General features: G+C 43.4%; 1 protein-coding gene across 3 annotated transcripts in view; it reads left to right on the top strand.

Annotated features, from left to right (window-relative positions):
- Positions 1 to 20,134, top strand: part of GRK3 (G protein-coupled receptor kinase 3) — a 126,289-nt gene that overhangs the window by 43,216 nt on the left and 62,939 nt on the right. For 2 of the 3 annotated variants that reach the window (XM_045459273.1, XM_045459274.1), the window contains exon 3: positions 17,389 to 17,462. The exons of the other annotated variant lie outside the window; for it this stretch is intronic. In XM_045459273.1, coding sequence (XP_045315229.1) covers positions 17,389 to 17,462 — 74 coding nt within the window. The remainder of the gene's footprint in view (positions 1 to 17,388; positions 17,463 to 20,134) is intronic. 3 annotated transcript variants of the gene reach the window in all.

Here is a 20,134-nt window from a genome sequence, read left to right as displayed (position 1 = left end):
CCTCCATCGCCTCCTTGCACAGAGGGTGGGGGGAGGCCAGCATTGCTTCCCACGGCTGCATCCCTGCTTCCGGGAGATGGTGTAACCGCCTTCAAACACTTAAACTTCGTCTATAGCTTTATAAAACACCTATGTCATTTCGTGGTCAAACTACTGTAGTCAGCCGGTTAAAAGTTAAAGTGCATTTGGGCACGGTAATCACAGAGACGGTGTCCTTGCTCTCCTGAGTAGTCCTTTCACGTTCACTGAATTGCAGATTACATACGAAAAGCAGCTCTGGCCGCTCTTGCTTGGGGTTCCGCCCCAGCGGGCTGTGGGCCTTCTCGCCCTGGCGGGTCGGCCGCGGCAGCCTGACCACCTGGCGTTCACTGTCACGGTTCTGTCCTTTGGCGCCTTGAAGCCTTTTGAGAACGTCTTCTCCTCACACAGATGTTCAGGGGTGGAGGTAGGGAGGCGCTATTAGTAACTAGGGGTCACCACCGAGTGCCTCTTTGAGGTCGGCTTGGGGAATGGGACAAGGACACGGAGGTCCGCCTGGGACAGTGTGGTGGCAGCTGGGTGTCACATTGCAGAGAGCCACGAGGTAAGAAGTGACAGTGGCAGGGTAAGTGACAGTGTCCAGGGCCTGCCGTGTTGAGGAGAGGGCCCTGACTCTCAAATCCTCAGACCTGGATTTGAGAGCAGAGTTGCACTTTTGTATAAAACCATCACGGACTTCCAGGAAAGACCGTCCCCCAGTAGGCCTTCAGGCATCTGGAAGCTTTCCGCGAACACCAGCTATTGTGCCAGTCAGTGACCAGGACGCGGTGCTGGTATTCTTGTCAGTGGGCCCTGGGCCCGCTGGCTGAAGACCCCTCCCCTGCAGCTCTAGCCTCCCTGGGGTCGTCTGGCATCCCTTCCGCTGCCTTCCTGTGCCCAGGTTTGAAGTCTCACCCTCTCCTTCTGGCCTGAAATTCCCGCCTCCGAGCCCCTGGCCGCTCTTCCTCCCGCCTCTCTCTGGCCCATTCATGTCTCCACGCCTGGCTTGTGCCTCCCTTCTTCCCAAAAGCATGTGTGACTGTGCCACAAGCCACACTCCCCTTTCCCCTTAGTCAATTAATGAAAAGTTTATTGAGCCGATTAAGCCCTGGCCATTGTGCTGGGATTAGACGAGTCCCCAAGGGCAGGCCGTCTCGAGGGGCCCCCGGGTAGACAGCTGCCATGCACTGACACCGGAAGAGGTGCGTCCTTCCCTGACATGACGCCAGCTGCCTGTTCCAAAGGCCAGAGTCCTGGTTTACGGGGAAATGCTAGAGGTATTTCTGTTAACTCCAGGAGTGTGACGACGAACCAGACATGGGCGCACAGGTCACCCAGACGGGGCCAGGGACCCGACAGGTGGAGAGAGCCTGAAGGATTCCTCAGACAGCAGCGCTGACTAGCGAACCCCAGTTCAGAAAGGCCCTACGCACCGTGAGCAAAAGACCCATAACCCAGGGTGAACATGGGCGAAGGTGGTAGAAAGACAGATCACTGCAAAAGAAATAAAAGGAACCTGACCGTACGAAAAGATTTTCAACTTTATGAAAACGTAAGAGCAGTGCAAAGTGAGGGGACTCTGAAATCTTAACTGTTTTATCTTTCAAACTGGTGCTGGAGCCCGCAGTGTGGTGACACTGTTTTGGTGTGGCTGCGGGTTTCAGGGCAGGTGCTGGGCCCTGTTGCTGCGGGGAGGACAGGCAGGTGCTTCGCCCACAGGGCCGGTTCCACCAGGTCTGTGAAACTGACAGAACCCCGATAAAGCCCTTTGGCTCAGAAGTCTCACGCTAGGGAACATATTCTACGAATATGCTTGAATGCACAAGAAATGACGTATGGGGAGAGTTATTCAGTGCGGCGGTTTTCCAAGAGCCGAGTATTTGCAACAACCCAAACGTTCATCATTAGGGAAAAAGTTACACAGATTATGGCATTCCATAGGATGGAGTACTGTGCAGCTGCAAGGAGGGACCAAGGGGCTCTTCAAGACTCGGAGAGCGGGCTCTCCGAGGTATAGTGTTGGGGAAAAACGGCTGACGCGGGCAGTGCAGAAAGTATGGTGGAAAATAAGAGTTCATTCTGTGCCCCCCTTTATGTTGTGTTAGAAGGTAAAGTGCCTGTAACAGACCCAAAATTCATGGGCTGTACCCATAGAAGTCTCTTTCTTAGGGCACCTGGGTGGCTCAGTCGGTTAAGCATCTGACTCTTGGTTTTGGCTCAGGTCATGACCTCAGAGTTTATGAGTTCAAGCCCCACATCAGGCTTTGTGCTGACAGCGCTGAGCCTGCTTGGGATCCTCTCTCCCCATCTTTCTCTGCACCCCCCCCCCCCACCCTTGCTCGTGCTCTCTCTCTCTCAAAATAAAAACTAAAAAAAAAAGAATCTTGGGGTGCCTGGGTGGCTCAGCTGTATAGGCCTCCAACTCTGGGTTTCAGCTCAGGTCATGATCTCATGGTTTCATGAATTCAAACCCCGCCTCGGGCTCTGTGCTAACAGTTTGGAGCCTGCTTGGGATTGTGTCTTTCTCTCCCTCCCTCTCTACCCCTCTCTTGCTCACGCTGTCCGTCTCTGTCTCCCTCAAAATAAATAAATAAGTAACTTAAAAAAAACTTTCTTTCTGGTAACGGTGCAGGGCAGGTGTTTGAGGTTAGTGGGAGGCTTCCTTCCACGTGCTAAGTTTGTTCTGTGATGTGGCACTGGTGTCCCTCAGGACTGGCGGCCCCTGCACGGAGCTGGGTGAAAGAGGGTTAGGAAATCACACGGATTTCTTAACAGCCGTGGCCCAGAAGTGACACACGCCGCCTTCCAGAAGAGATACCAGGACACCAACAGCCGTGACTCTTTGGGGGCGATGGTGAAGGGCGCACGGCTAGGACGATGAGGCACAGGCCGGGAAGGGAACTTTCCACTTCATGCCTTACAATACATTTTTCACACTTTGAACTGTTTTGTCTGTTCATAAAATAAGAATGGATAGTTTCAGCGTAGTGGACTGATGCCTTGAAAGAGCTAAGAACCCCGGGCCGTGGGGGTAGAGAAGAGGGACGACTCCCCCTGGGGTGGCCCTAGCCTGGGGTGGGCTCTGGGAAAAGAGGAGCTGGGCTCGGTTGGGGAGCGAGTGCATCTGAAAGTGTGCAGCGCCTGCAGGCCCTCCCTCGATGTGGCGGGCTGGGCGGCTGGGGTGCGCACTGCACTTTGGCCGGGCCGGCGGTGGGGCAGCACGTGCCCTGGAAGGAGGCCCAGCATTCTGTGCAGCCCCCACGAGAAGTTCCACAGCAGGGGAGCTGCGTGCTAAGAGCCAGGGCAGCAGCATGGGGAGGGACTGGAAAGGGACCTGGAGACCTGGCGGGGAGCCAGGCGAGGTTGCAGTGGGTGGTCTAAGGGGTGCCTCTCTCCCCTACAAAGCCGGCTGGGCCTCGGCTGATGTAGCGCAGTAAGTCTGTCTGTCCATACCTCTGGTGAGATTGCAATTGCCTTGAGAAGCCCTTCGTTTCACACTTAGAGTGTCATGCTGTAAATACATTGGGCTTGATTCTCTTTTAAGTGAGACGTTTATGTTTCCGCACGCTAGAAAAGTGCCCAGATCCTAAGTGCATAGCCTCGGGAGTGACGACAGAGTAGGCTCGCGTGTATCCGTTGGTTGACTCTTGCTCTGTTTCTTCCTTGTTAAGATCACGGTTAGACTCATCAGGTGCACGGCCACACACGCCCCACACACGCCCACCCCTTTTGTCCTGGCCGTGTCTTCCTCTGTGGCATGCACACTCACACCCCAGTTTCCATAATGTCAGTTTTAACAGGTGCTCCCGCAGAAGTCTTTGGGAAACATGTATTGGGTGGCTTACTAGAATAATATTTCTGTTTCATTTTAAGTGATTTTGCATCTCACTTTAATTGTCAGTTTGTTTACTGTTGGATGTGCACAGACCCGTGACAGACGAAAACATTGACCGCAGTCTAGAAAGAGTATTAGCGTGGTGACCTTTCTCTTCTGTCATTAAAAAAGTGTTTTTAATGTTTACTTATTTTTGAGAGAGAGAGAGAGAGACAGAGACAGAGCACAGTGGGGAGGGCCAAAGAGGGAGACACAGAATCCAAAGCAGGCTCCAGGCGCCGAGCTGTAAGCCCAGAGCCCGACGCGGGGCTCGGACTCACGAACTGCGAGATCATGACCTGAACTGAAGTCGGATGCTTAACCGACTGAGCGACCCAGGCACCCCCTACCATTTTATAATAAAATGTTTTTAAAAGGCTGAAAGTAAGGCAGCTATTAGAAGACTCTAGATAGAGTTTTCTTGCCACTGTATTTCCACATTTTCTTCTCCATCCTGACTTCTTTGTTCCCTTTTGAGTCAAGAGCTAATTTCTGGGAACATTCATGAATTTTTTTCTGGCCACGTTCATTACCATTTGTGCTTTTTGTCTACTGGATTCTTAATATTCAGGGCCCACATCTCCCCATTATCTAAATAAATGAACCCATTAATTAATCTAAGAGTATTTTATTGAACATGTATGTCATGAATTTAAATCAGGGGCAGAATGGATAACTTGGATTTTAGAAGACCTAACTCTGGACAGTATTCCTGACTTACATTTCATGTATAATTTTCTCCTGTAAAGTTTTAAATCAAGAAGTGAGAGTTCTAATCTGGTAGAGTCAAATATAAATAAGTATAGTTAAGGTTTAGGTGAAATAGCTAAGTATAATTAGCTAAATATTTATTTCACTTTATATTTACTTATTCCTGTTGGAACTTGGAACAAATGAAAGGAAGAATTATTCTTTGGGAATTTAGGTTAGTAATATTCAGCCGGGAGGGACACAACACCCTTTGAGAGTTTTCACTATCTGTATGCTTTTTTTTCTTGTGACTTTGCTTATCTATTTATTATTTACAATTTCATTTTTACAAGAATATTGTGTATCCTGGATGTGTGAGAGTAGTTGTTGCCGACCTCTGTGTTATCAAAAACCTTTATAATTTCCTTCTTGGCTCCCATGCCTCTGGGTGTGAATGATTTTATCTACTGTACAAATGTGTGCTTTCTGGAAAACATCCTATAGACATCGATGACCATATAAGTGATCGGGCGTTGGCTTCTAGAAATTTTTGATCCCAGTTTGGGGCCCACTTACAGCCACTGTTCAGGAACATCTTTTGAGCCTTGTTCCTGTTGTATGTACTCAATCTTATTTTTCTTTCTTCTTTCACATTACTTTTTTCATCGGGGGAGAGGGTCAGGTTTCTTGAAGTGAAGGAAAAGTCACCATTTAGAGTATACAGTTCTCTGAGTTTTGGCAGATGCGTGAAGTTATATAACTACTACTGAAATCAAGATATAGAGCAGTTCATCATCTCCCCAGATTTTCTAGTGTCCCCTCATGGTCAGCCCCTATCCCACTCCCCACTCCCTGCCAACCTCTGCTCTGTTTTCTTTTAAAAAAAATTTTTTTTAATGTTTCTTCATTTCTGAGAGAGTGAGCGAGCGTGAGTGGGGGAGGAGCAGAGAGAGGGAGACACAGAATCCAAAGCAGGCTCCAGGCTCTGAGCTGTCAGCACAGAGCCCGACGCGGGGCTCGAACTCACGAACTGCGAGATCATGACCTAAGCCGAAGTCGGAAGCTTAACCGACTGAGCCACCCAGGCGCCCCCCTCGCTCTGTTTTCTGTGCAGTCACTGAGTACGTAGCCTTTTGAGTCTGATTCTTTCACTTTGAGTAATGCACCTGGGATTCACTCATAGTGCAGTATCAGTAGCCGATTCTTTTGTATCGTTGGGCAGGGTTCCATCTTACGGATATGTTACAGGCCTTTTGCCAGTTGAAGAACCTGGGGGTTATTTCCAGTTTGGGGGTGTTAGTCTATAAGGCTACCAGAAATATCTGTGGCAGATTTTTTTGTGAATATAAGAGCATTCATCTTTTCATTCCTCTTGGGTAAACACCTAGGAGAGGATTGTTGGGTTGAATGGCAAAAGTCTGTCTGTTTGTGTATTTATTTATTTAGAGTACAAGCACACATGAGCAGGGGAGGAGGCAGATGGGGAGAGAGAGAAAGAGACAGACAGAGAGAGAGACAGACAGACAGACAGGCAGAGAGAGGGAGAATCTTGAGCAAGCTTCATGGTCAGTGCAGAGCCTGACATGGGGCTCAATTCCACGACCCTGGGATCATGACCTGAGCTGAAATCAAGAGTTGGACACTCCACCAGCTGAGCCACCCAGGCGCCCCCAAATTTTAAATCAGCTTATTGACTTCTACAAAAATTCCAACTGGGTTTTTGACTGGGATTGTGTTAAATCTATAGATCAATTTGGGGAAAAATGACATTTCAACAATATTGAGTCCTCTGATCTGTGAACATGGTATCTCTTCCCCTTTATTTGGATCCTCTTTGGTTTTGTTCATTAGTATTTTGTAATTTTCAGCATACAAATCATGTACGTATTGGCTTAGATTTTTTCTCAGGCATTCTGTGTTTTAGTGTCAGTACAAATGATACTGTGTTTAAATATAAATTTCCCATTATTTATTGCTATTATTTAGAAATAGTCTATCAATAGTGGGTGTGCAACAAATTTCTGAATAAATCTAATTAGTTGAATTCTCCAATTAAAATTTAAGGATCTCTTGGTTCCATTATCTCAGTAAAAAAGATGAATTCTAATATTTCAAGGTGGTAATTTAAATAGTTTATTTTTTATGTTCTATTTGAATGCCTCTTCACTAACTAGGAAACTTTATACTTCATTAAAAAATAATTTGATTATTAAGAGCTTTTTGTTATTTTGCACAGCAGAATTCTGGCAAGTGTTCACTGTCTTTGGTTGTTTTATTTAGATTTTTGGACCATCATGGTACTGATTTCTTTTCCTGTCTGGGTGCCTTCATGGGCTTTTCCAACTCGCCAGCTTGCTGTGTCTGATTTTCTTCTCTGTGACCTCATGACTGTTAGTTATGTTTATGTGTTCTTCACCATTCACTCCATGCCTTTATAATTTGATTAGTTTTATTTTATTTAGACTAATAGAATCTTAGAATTGAAGAAATATGGAGATTGGATAATCCAAGGCCTTTTCTATTTATTTATTTATTTATTTATTTATTTATTTATTTAATGTTTGTTTCTTTCTTAGAGAGAGAGAGAGAGAGAGAGAGAGAGAGTGTGAGCATGAGTGGGGGGAGGGCAGAGAGAGAGGGAGAAGGATCCAAAGCAGGCTTCAGGCTCTGAGCTGTCAGCACAGAGCCTGACATAGGGCTTGAACCCACAAACTGAAATCATGACCTGAGCTGAAGTCAGACGCTTAACCGAGGGGCAGAGAGAGAGGGAGAGAGAGGATCCCAAGCAGGCCCCACACTGTCAGCACAGAGCCCAGTATAAGGCTTGAGCTCACGAATTGCAAGATCATGACCAGAGCCAAAATCAAGAGTCAGATGCTTAACCGACTGAGCCACCCAGGCTCCCCCGAGGCCTTTCCTTTTAAACTTGAAAAAAAACGTGCTAATATCAGAGACCGCCCAACACCTGTTTTGTTAAGTTGTTTACATGGAAGGTTAAGCTAGGAGGTCTAATGTATAACACTTCTAATCCTGGTTTAGAGACAGTCTAGTGCGGTTGATGGAACCATGTGTTGGTTTGTGTTGTGCTAGTGGGTGACAAGTTACAAGGAATTATTTTAAGGGGTGCTGGAAGGAGTTGAAGAACATTTCTAGAAACGTGGGATTTGGAATGACTGCGCAGTGTGGTTCATTCTGAAGGCCATATAGAAATGCAGTGCATGAAATGATAATCTTCACATTGTTAGAAAAAATATTTTAGAGAACTCTTGGAACATATAGCTCTAATTTTCTACATTAAGTCACTTTCTCCCCTCTCTCTTAGAATTAAGTTTAATTATAGTGGAGCTTATAAGCATGGCTCTGTTTAAATTATATTAGCTTTCCCATTATATTGTGTTTATTCAAGAACTCTGTAGCTTTTAGGTAGACGGAAAATTACTAATTATAAAGGGAATAAATATTTGAAAAGCTAGGTTTATAGCAATAATTTCTGTTCGAAAAATCCACATTAAAAATTTTAATTATTAAAAGCCAAATTTCAGTTTTCTTTAGTATAACTTCCCTTTCTTTTCCAATAAATGGTATAGAATTTCAGTCTTTTTTTTTTTTTTTTTTTTTTGAGAGAGAGAGAGAGAGTGCATGCGTGGGTGCACACAAGTGGGGGAGGGGCAGAGAGGCAGAGAGAGGGGAAGAGAGAATCCCAAGCAGGGTCTGCCCTGTCAGCACAGAGCCTGATGTGACGCTTGATCCTGATCTCATGAATCGTGACATCATGACCTGAGCCAAAATCAAGAGTCAGAGGCTGAACCGACTGAGCCACCCAGGCGCCCTTCAGTCATGTTATTTTTTATGACTTTGCCTTTTTTCTTGTAACTTTTTGTTTTTACATACATTTAAGCATTATAGTTTGCTCTAATTTCAAACTTAAAGCAAAGCGATAAGAACAGTTCAAGGAACTCCTACGTTCCCCTTAGATGGCCGCACCATCGCATGTATCTGGCCGCTTTTGCTTTAGATTCTGTCTTTCACTGCGATTTGTTTCTGAACCACATGGGAGCACTTTGGAGACCTCACACCTCTTGACCGTTATCTATTTCAGTTTCTGCATGTTAAGAACAAGGTCATTCCCTTAGATAACGGCACTGTAACATTCAAATTCAGGAAACTTGACCCCAGTGCAGTACTGTTGTCTAATCCACAGACTATGTCCAGATTCTAACTGTTGTCCCCAAATGTCCATCTTGGCTGTAATCTTTCCTAGCCTGGGATCCAGTCGTGGGTCAAACTTGCTTTTATTTGTCACCATGTCTTCGTTCTCCTTTAATCGGGCCAGGTCCCTTAGCCTTCTTTGGGTTTCTGGACTTCAACACATTTGAGGGGTACAGGCCAGTTTTGTAAAATGTCCCTTTCTTTTGGGTTGTCTACTCTTCCCGAGCAGTTAGGTTCAGAGTATGCATTTTGCCAGGAAGACCGCAGACGAGATGTGCTGTTCCCAGCCTGTCGTGATGCTGCTTGGTCCCGGTGCTGGTGATGTTAATTTTGATCCCTTGCTTAAAGCGTGTGTGTTTTCCTTTGTCAGTAATAAGTAATTTATGGGAAATTGCTTTTGAGACTATATAAATATTATCAAATTTTTACCCTCTGTTTTAGCACGCCTTGACTTGTATACTCCATTATTCCTTCTGCTAATTGGCATTTGTCTCTAAGGAAGAGCTTTCCCTCTGTCCTTCCCTCCATCTTCCTTTGCCCTCTTCCTCCTTTCCCTACCTTTTCCCTCCCTTTATCCCTTCCTCATTCCCTCCCTCCCCCTGTCTTTCTTTCCTTCTTCCTTTCTTTCCTCCCTCCATTCTTTCTTTCTTTCTTTCTTTCTTTCTTTCTTTCTTTCTTTCCCTTTTTTCCTCCCTCCCTTCCATTTCTTTTTTTCTTTTCCTCTTTCTTTTTTTTTCTCTTTCTTTCTTTCTTTCTTTCTTTCTTTCTTTCTTTCTTTCTTTTCTTTCCTGCCCCTCTCCCCAATCCATCTATCAGTATGGACTCATGGATCCTTAGTTTAGCCAGTGGTAATAATCCATTACAATATTATTTATTGTGATGTCCTAGTTGCCCTAGTTTTGGCTAGTGGGAGCCTCTTCGAGCTGGTTCCTGTGTCCTGTTGATATGTCCCCATCATCCTTTGAGCACTGTCCTACTGTCTGGGGTAGTAAGATGTCTAGAGCTTAGCTTGGTATTCACTGTCCCTGCTGTAGAATCAACCAGTCTTTTCTTCAAGGGATCGTAGTTCCTTTTAATAGAGCATGGTGCTTAGAGCCTCCAAACTTGTACGCTAGACGTGTTCATTGCTTCTAGGTCTTCTTAGCTAAAGAGCAAGGAGTATGTATGTCTGTTTGTGTATATCTGTTTGTCTAGCTGGTTAAAAAAGTGAGCTCAAGCGGCGCCTGGGTGGCTCAGTTGGTTAAGCGTCCGACTTCAGCTCAGGTCATGATCTCACGGTTCACGAGTTTGAGCCCCACGTCGGGCTCTGTGCTGACAGCTCAGAGTCTGGAGCCTGCTTCAGATTCTGTGTCTCCCTCTCTCTCTGCTCCTCCCCGACTCTCACTCTCTCTCTCTTTCAAAAGTAAATAAACATTAAAAAAATTGTTTTAAATGGATCTCAAAAGGATACCCTGTTCCAATCCTTTAGTACAGTATACATTCTCTTTTCTTTCCTTGTTTTATCCCTTTTCCAAGAAGGCTCCTGTCACCCTCCGTGTATTTACTCATTTGTAGAAGCCTAGAACACATCATGAATAGTTTTAGAACTGCCAACTCATGCTACTGTGAAAAGCAAACCTACTAGCTAGAGTTAATATTTGCTTAGAGTAAATTTTACGTGCAGTACTGTATACAGTTTCATTCTGATAAATGCATAAACCCGCATAACCCACACCTCTATCAAGCCACAGAACATTTCCGTCCCCAGAAAGTTCCCTCATGCCCTTCCCGGTCAATTTCATGTCCCCTTTTCTTGTTTTATTTAAATTACAGACTAGTTTTGCCTGTTCTAGAACTTCATATATAGAGAATTCTATAGTATATACTCCTTAATGTCTGCATCTCCGGACAAGCAAAATGACATTTACTTATGTTGCTGTATGTATTAGCGTTTTGTTTTATTGCTGACTAGCCTTCCTTTGCGTGAAAATATGACTATTTATCCCTCAGTCGACAGATTTTGGATTATTTCAAATAAATTGTGAACCCCCCTGCTATGAAGATTCATGTATGTCTTTTTGGAGCCGTGTGTTATCACTGGGTAAATACCTAATAGCAGAGGTGCTGAGTTGTGTGTTAAGTGTGTGTTTGAGTTTATAAGAGACTTTCAGACTGTTTTCCCAAGTGAATATACATTTCTGCAGCGTGCTCAACATCTGTATTAGTCTGGTGTTCTCCAGAGAAACAGAACCAATAGGGTGTGTGTGTATGTGTGTGTATGTATGTGTGTGTGTATATATACATAGAGAGAGAGAGAGAGAGGGAAGGAAAGAGAGAGACATAGACACAGACACAGAGACAGACACAGAGAGGGAAGTTAATTATAAGGAATTGGTTCCTGTGTTTATGGAGACTGGCAATTCCAAATCTGCAGGGTGGGCTGGCAGGCTCAAAAGCCCCAAGAGAGCTGATGTGCAAGTGGAGTCCGAAGGCTGGCTGCTGGCAGAATTTCTTCTTGCTCACGGGAGACTGGTCTTTTCTTCTAGTCAGGACTTCAACTCCCTGAATGATGTGGCTCCCAACCCCATTGTGGAGAGCAATCTGCTTACTCACAGTCTGGTGTTCCTAACTACCCCCTCCCACCGCCCATTCTGTATTCCCTTTACCTTCTGCAAGCACCTCAGCTGGTCATGGTTGTTTACCTGGTGGGGTGACCCAAACCTTCATTCCTGAAGGGTGTGGGCCATTAGCAAACCTGCCTGAATTGGGTTCTTGTGGTTTTCCATTGACGTTAACAACAGAGCAGGGCCATACTGGGAGAGAGGGGGTCTCCTTCCTGTTTTCCAGACGTACTCTTCCTTCCCTCTACTCTGGAGGAGCAGTTCAATGTCCCCTGGATCAGTCACCCTAGCCCACACGGCGACTCCCTTCTTGGCCTGTGGATTCAGAGGCATGAGGAATCCAAAGCAGCGTACATGCTTCTCAGCGAACGAGAGTTCTGGTTGCCAACATACAGTATGGTCAGTCTTCTTAGCTCTGCCGTTCAAGTCGTTGTGCAGTGGTTTCTCAAAGTGACTTAATTTACACTGGCATGATGATCAACGATGTGGAGTCCAGTTCATGTGCTTAATGCTCGTTTGTATCGCTTCCATTGTGAAGTGTTCAAACTTCTGTGCACTCTTTTATGGTGGTTTTCTTTTAAAAATTGATGTGTAAGAGGCTTTTTAAAAAACTATATATAAGTTGGACATAAGGCCTTTTTCAGACTTAAGTTTTTGTAATATTTTATTCCCAGTCGGTGGCCGGTCTGTTTTCTTAATTGTCTTCTGATGAACATAGTGCTAAATTTTGATCAAGTCTAATTTATTGTGTTTTTTTTTTCCGTGTTCTGCCTCGGAAATCTTCTGCGTAAATATTTTCTGTGAAGGTATTCTATACATTTTCTAGAAGTGTTAGAGTTTTACCTTTTACATTTAATTCTGTCATCAATCTTAATTTAATTATTTATAAGGCGTGAGACAAGGGTTCCTTTTTTTTTCCCCCCTCCGCATTTGGATGTTTTCCCAGCACCACTTGTTGAACACCTTCTTTTCCCAATAATTGCTTTAGTGCCTTTGTTGAAAATAGGTTGCCCATCTCAGGGAGGGAGTTTTTCTGGATCTTCTGTTCTGCCCCACTGATTTAGTTTTATGCCAGTATCACACTGATTACCATGTCTGTGTAATGAGTCTTGAATTGGGTAGTGTAAGTCCTTGGACTTTTTCTTCTGTTTCAACATGTTTTGGGTATTCTAGGTTTCTTGCATTTCCCTAGACATTCTAAAATGAAAGCTTGTCAGTTTCTTTAAAAAGCCTCCAGGGATTATGACTGGGTTTGTGTTGAGTCTAAAGATCAATTTTGGGAGACCATACATCCAAGCAAGACTGAGGCTTCCAACCAATAAACTGAGTATATCTTTCTATTTAGTCAGGTCTTTAATTTCTATTAGTAGTATTCTGTAGTTTTCAGCAGAGTACTTTTATATATCTCTTCTTTATGTATTCCTAAGTATTGATTATTCTTTGATGTTATTGTAGATGGACTTGTTTTAAAATTGTGATGTGATGGGGCGCCTGGGTGGCTCAGTCAGTTGAGCGTCCGGCTTCAGCTCAGGTCATGATCTCATGGTTTGTGAGTTCAAGCCCTACATCGAGTTCTGTGCTGACATCTGAGAGCCTGGAGCCTGCTTCGGATTCTGTGTCTCCCTCTCTCTCTGCCCCTCCCCTGCTGGTGCTCTGTCTCTCAAAAATAAATAAAAATGTAAAATTGTGATGTGAGCATATCAGAACGTCATTAATGCTTATCTAATGGCCTTGTACCTTCAGGCCTTGCTAAATTCACTTATATATCCTGGTAGTTATGTTGTAGATGGGATTTTCTGTATAGATAACCAGCTTGTCTATGAATAGAATCGGTTTTAATTCTTCCTTTCTTTCCATCTTGAACAACCTATTTCCTTTTCTTGCCTTATTGCACCAGCTAAGACCTGTAATACATTATTGAATAGGAGAGAGATTAAACGTTTTAGCCTTTTCTAACCTGAAACACTGTACTCTGTTCATCTCACAGCCCAGAGGGGTCTTATTGGTGTTCTGTATGGACATTCACCTCCTTCTTTTTATCATCTGTCTCAGCACGTTTTAAAATTCCTTTATCTCATTTACCATAAATTGCACTTATTTTGTGTACTTCTTTGTTTTCTGCCCCTTATACCAACCCATAAGCCCCTTATGGGACGAGTTCTATTTATCTTCACCATTGCATCCCCAGTGTAGAGCCACTGTGGCTCTTAGTAGATACTCAGGAAGTGCTTTGTCAAATCAGTCAATATTGGTAGACACTTTTACAATTACACAGTCTATCCTTCCCAGTGTTAGAATCTCCTTGGCAAAACGTGGCACAGACATTATTTCTTGTAAGACGTTTTTCACATTTTTCTTTCTCCTTTGAAAAATTTTTAGGAGGTAACATTTCAGAATTTCTTTTTAATTTTTTTTTCCACGTTTATTTTATTTTTGGGACAGAGAGAGACAGAGCATGAACGGGGGAGGGGCAGAGAGAGAGGGAGACACAGAATCGGAAACAGGCTCCAGGTTCTGAGCCATCAGCCCAGAGCCCGACGCGGGGCTCGAACTCACGGACTGCGAGATCGTGACCTGGCTGAAGTCGGACGCTTAACCGACTGCGCCACCCAGGCGCCCCAACGTTTCAGAATTTCTAATAGACATTTATATTTGATACTTTAAAAAAGTTCTTAATTGGTATTTTATAAAAAGCAATATAAAAGTTATATTTGTATATTATAAAAAGTTCTCATTGGTATTTCATAAAAAGCAATACAGTTCTTTCTCCTAATTTTTGCAAAATATTGTGACAAATTGGGGTGGTTTACCTTTTCTGGATGTTATATACACCCCAAAGTTAATCAGTATTCAGGCAGTTTGCAGTGGTCCCAATATAAAAATAGGGGTAAACACGTTCCACAGTTACCTAGTAAAAGCAGGTATCAGGTCACTATTTTTTATTCTTTAAAATCTGGAGAAAGCACACTGATGAAGTAAATCTGTTAGGCAAATTTTTCCTTATTTTTGCCCTTTAGCTTTGGTTCTAATCTGTAAAATGCTACATTTGTTTTGTGTGTGCGCGTGTGTGTGTGTGTGTGTGTGTGTGTGTAATTTAAGCCCAGTGAAGGGAAATTGCTTTCAGCCTATAACACAGTGATCTAGAATTTATCCAGAAGGCAAAATACCTTTCTTCTTGCTGTTCCATTTTAACAGCTGCTGTGACAAAAAGTAGGGCTTCAGTTTGTGTGCAGACATGAGGAAAATCATGGGGTTTTTTCCTGTAGAGTGTTACAGTCATTCTTTGGCTCATCCCACACATTGACAATGGAAATTGCATTAAAGAAGCAGGTAGAAACATTTGTAGTTGGGTGTGCTTTCATTCATCTCCCTCCCTCCCTTGTTCTCCTTCTTTTCCCTCCTCCCTTTTCCTTACTTGCCCCTCATCTCCCGTTGTCCCCCCGCCCCCTCCCCCCCGACCCCAGTCTTCCTTCCTTCCTTGGTTCTTTCTCCCTCACTCCGTCCGTGTCATGATGGTCTTGTTCCTGCGTGTGTAGGTACAGAATAGGACCTATATGGTCTTTCCATAAGCAGCTTCCAGTGTTTGTGGGGGAGGTAGGTAATAAAGAAGTAAACCAACATATGCATATGATCATTTGTGCTAGTCACAAGTGCCGTAGAGAGTGTGTGGTACGCACATGTGTGTATGTGCACATGTGTGTCTACATGTGCATGTGTGTGAGAGAGAGAAAGAGAATGAAAATTAATGAGAATCCTACCAGGCCTTGGGAGGGGGGTGGTGTTTGAGCTGAGCTCTGCAGCTCTACAAGGTCAGGGCAGACAGCAAGTTGGTAACCCGGAGAGCGTATCAAGTTTAGTGTTAAAGAGCACATGGGACGCAGGCCCACGGCCTCAGCGCAGTGAGCTTGGGAGAGAACAGTCCAAGCTGGAGGAGAAAGTAAAGCCTCGATTCCAGAGGGCATGATGGGCCGTGGCGAACAGTCTCCCCTTGATTCCAAGTTCAGCCCAAAGCCGGTGGCCGGTGTAGATGCATATTAGTTCGTGCTGTCGTCTAGGCGTCGCAAAAACATCTCTCATGTGATCACAAATAGCGTCAGTTCTCATTTTAGTTTTCTCTCCCCAAAATAGAAAAATACATGAACCAAAACCTGACCCAACTGAAAAAAGATGAGCAAATCCACAAGTACAGATGAGGATATCAGCAGTCCTCTGTTGATAATGGATAGAATAAGGAGACTTTCCGTAAGGATTTGGAGGAGGGATTTGAACAGTCCTTGTCAACCAACTTGGCCTCATAGCCTTTTTATTTTGTTTAACGAAACACTCTACCCTATACCCTTTTTTTCCCCTGAGCGCCCATGAAGCATTCACCTGCATGGACCAAATTTGGGGCCAAAGCCAAGCTTCGGTAAATTTGAAAGCATTGAAATCCTACCGAACATGTTCTCTGGCCACAGCAGAATTAAACAGAAAACAGTATCATAGAAATACCCGAAAGCCCCAAAATACCTGGAACTCAAACCGCACATTTTTCTGAGTGACCCATGAGTCAAAGAAGAAATGCCAAGGGAAATTTGAAATTACGTACTTTGAAATGCCATGAGTATGAAAAGATAACCATTGCTCGTGTTTAAAATAAAAATGTTAATGTGCAGACAGGTAGAGATTTGCCTCGTCAGCTCTTCCTCTTTGTCTGCTTCCTGAATTTCCTCTTGGCTTCATGTGTCAGGGTGTCCTCAGTGCCTGAAGATGAGGTGAGCTTGACCATGTCCCTGATGCCAGTCTTTAGCCAACCCTAGTTGGTTTGGCCTGGTCCTAATACTTTCTCCTAGTTCTAGTCAGTGAGCATCTACCATTTTCAGAGGTCATCTTCCTGGAACTGTGGAGGGGAATGTATGGAACAGTAACAGACAGGTTCAAGTGACGTGATTTCCTTAGGTAACCTCAGATGAAAGCTGTCAAATCTGCTTCTTCTGCCTCTCTCTGTCCTACCTGGGGAATTCTGGTCTACCTTCTCCCTACGTCTTAGACTCTTCGTTGAGTCTTTCCTTCAGTTCCCATCTGTGACTTCTGTTTCCTCCAGCCGTCCCTTCTTCCTTCTGACTTTTTTTTTTTGACTTTTTAGTTGTTTTTGACTTTTAGTCTCTCCACCCTCGGCCTGGTATCACCCTGTCCTAGTCAACTTCGTTCAGCCATTTAGGCTTGACTATGTGCCAGGCATTAACCTAGGCATTGGGTTTGCAAATGCCGGGGCCGGGGCGGGTATGACTTATCAGTTAGATAATCGGTTGGAGTATGCTAAGCACTTTGACAGACTCATGTGGGAAGGGTTACGTAAATAAGCATTTGTTCAACAAACATCTAGTGGCCTCCTGCTGTGTACTGGGCACTGTGTAATAGAGGTGGTATTCCACTCTTAAGGGGCTGATTGCTTAAAGGTGAGGCTTGGAGCTATGAAGGAGCAGAGCACGATCTGGGAGTGGGTAGTCTGCTTTGGCACAAGGTATTTGGGGATTTTGAAGGACTTTGAGGTAGTAAGTGTAAGAGGAAAGGCTGGTGGGAAGGTCTTGAAAGCCTTTTAGGAGAGTTCGGTCCTATTTCCGTGGGTGTAGTATTTATTAGCTTTATGAAGACTCTTACCAACGCTTACACCATACCCATAGCTCTTATTTCTTGGGTGATTCTTCTGTTTGCTGTAGAGACCAGTAGCCCTGAGGAGCATTGATCACTGGCCCTGTTTATCATGCAGTTTTTAAAAGTGGGAGGGGGGTTGCCAGTAGAGAAGGAACCCCAAAGCAAGGAGCCAGGGGTGTGGTACTCTTACCTTACCCAGAGTATTTCCTTCTAGAGGATAATTAGCCCTTTGAAGTCTTTATTATTATTTTTTAAGGTAGGGGAGAAAGAGGTTGAGGTATAAACATATTACTTTGAAAACACCCTGTGGGGTAAAAATTCAACATATTGCCCACCCTGAAATTTTTTATTCTTTTCCTTTAGGTTTCTTGCTATTTAAAGATTTTTGTTTGAATGAAATTAATGAAGCTGTACCTCAGGTGAAGTTTTATGAAGAGGTAAGAAGTAACTGTTTTACTGATGCTTTTATTTTAAAAGCATATTTAGACTGTACTTTGGAAAATATTGAGACTACTAAGTATCTTACAAATATGAAGAAGTTCATTGGCCATAATTAGTAGTACAAGGTATAATATGTAGTTGATTATAGATACTGACGACATCTATGAACATCCTATTTTTAAGGGCGCTGGAGTGCTCTGGGAGCACTTAGGAACAGTTGGACTAAAATTCTAGAGGAGGGATTACTGTTGAGAGGGACGCTGAGGATCAGCAGTGATTTGATTTTCTGCAGAAACTTACTGACTCTGGAAACGTAAGCTGAGGCAGAGGGCTGCTACTGAGCGAAAGAGAAAGTAGCAACATCTTCCGGTCACACATGGCTGGAGTGACAAATTGGGAGATGTGGTGGGAAAGGGGAGCCTCGGACACACAGCTGGTTTTCCCAGTAAGACATTGGGAAGGTTGCTGAAGAGATAGGCCAGGAGCTTCTGGAAGCCTCATTGAAATCTCCCACAGCCTTATGGCGCTGTATTGAAATATGGACCTGCGGTAGCAGGAGTCTGAAAACAGAACCGGCAAGAGATGAAAACCCTATAGGGAGTGGTCGACTGACACTAAAGGTCTGTAGCTACTTATCACGTGGGGCAGCCGCTGATTTCCAGACTCTCGTCTGATGGTCCAGGTTTGGCCCCAGGTAGAAGGCTGCTTCTGGGAGACAGAGAAGCCAGAAGAGGTTTCTGAGGCTAGAATAACAAACAAATGAGACTGGAGGAGCCCCAAACATGCGATTACTCTCCCTGTCGAGATTTAGGTCAAGGTTTGAGGCCGGGTGGGACAGGAGGCCAAAGACCTATCTGAAAACTTTGTATGGGCAGGACTGAATCTAGTGCTGACAAAGACTTCTCACTGAACTCCATGGAGAGCCATGCCTTGGGAATAGGGGCAAACCAGAGGTGACGGGGTCCTACAAAAATGGAGACCCAGCCCAGCCCCATCCCATATTGGGTGATGAGCCCTCTCCCCACCTGTGTAGCAGAGTACAAGTGGAACCCTCTGTGTCCTGTTTTTGCAGGTGGAAGATAATATAGAGAGACCCTACAGTATTCAGCTCACAGTAAAAAATTATTGAACATCTAAGATACAAGATCATATGACCCAGAAAGTAATAGAAGCAGACTGACAGGAGACTCAGATATTGAGTCTTCTCAGATACTGAGCTAACAAGTACTTAAAAAATAACTAAATAGCACGTTTAAGACAATAGAGGAAAAGAAGAAAAAATGGAGGAATAGTGAATCTCAGCTCAATTTATTATGAAGAACCAAATGGATATTCTAGAACATCTAATTTCAAATATTCTAGAGTATTATGTAGAATACATAATATGTAGAATATTCTAGAATATTATGTAGAATACATATTCTAGAATGTTATGTAGAATACATAATATGTAGAATATTCTAAAATATTGTATAGAATCCATATTCTAGAATATTATGTAGAATACATAATATGTAGGATATAATATTCTAGAATATTTGAAATTAGGACCTAATGACTAGAATCAATAGCAGGTTGGTTACAATGTAAGGCAGGATTAATACATAGGGAGGCAGGTCTGTAGATAATCTCACACTAAAACACAGAAAAGAAAGAATATAGAAAAGAAAAAGATAAGGACATTAAAGACATGTGGGACATGGTTAAAAGGTCTAACATATGTAGAATTGGAATCCCAGAAGGAGAAGAGAGAGGGGATGGGGCAGAAACAATATTTGAAGAGATAATACTGAGAGGTTTACAAAATGATGAAAGGCAGCTACTTACAGATTCAAGGTACTTAGAACCCTGAGCAGAAGGGCTACAAAGGAAATCTATCTTTGCACATCAATGTAACACCATGGAAACCTGTGACAAGGAGAAACTCTTAGAAGCAACCAGAGGGTGGAAAAAGACACATTATTTTTAAAAGAGCAATAAATAATAGACTGTGACATCTTAAAACAAATGATTAAAACAGCACAACAAAAAACCAGGCAGTGAAGTGCCCATCTAAGTAATGAAAGAAAAAAAAAGAAAACCTACAATTCTATTCCCAGCAAAAATTTCCTTCAAAATGAGGGTGAAATAAAGATATTTTCAGAGAAAAACTAAGGGAATTTTGTCAGCCCTGGACCTGCATTGCAACAAATACTAAAAAGAGATACTTCAGGCAGAAGGAAAATAATCCCAGATGGAAATTCAGGAAGGAATGAGGTCATCATGAAGGGTGACATCTATGTAAAATATAAATGAATGTTAACCATGCAAAGTAATAGAGCTTTTAGATTTTCAAATATATATAAAACTAAAATATATGATAGCACAAAAAGCAAGAGAGGGGTTAAAAAAGTTAAAGTGTTTTAAGATCCTAGGATTATTGGAAGGTGGGTGGATAGTAAAAGTAATAATTTGCATTGACTGGTAATCAGTTAAGAATACATATTGTAATCTCTAAGACAGCTCTTATAAGAATAAAAAGTATATATCTAACAAGTTGAAAGAGAGAAAATGGAATAAGACAATAGTGGATTCATAAAAAAGGGAAAAAGGAATAAAAGAAGGACATAAACTAGATAGGTCAAATTGAAAACAAAGAATAAGATGGTAGCCATAAATCCGTCTGCAT

This window comes from Leopardus geoffroyi, chromosome D3, assembly GCF_018350155.1.
Source record: "Leopardus geoffroyi isolate Oge1 chromosome D3, O.geoffroyi_Oge1_pat1.0, whole genome shotgun sequence".
Taxonomy (NCBI): Eukaryota; Metazoa; Chordata; class Mammalia; order Carnivora; family Felidae; genus Leopardus; species Leopardus geoffroyi.
The sequence above is the reverse complement of the archived record's forward strand: the minus strand, read 5'-3'. Positions and strand labels throughout refer to the sequence as shown.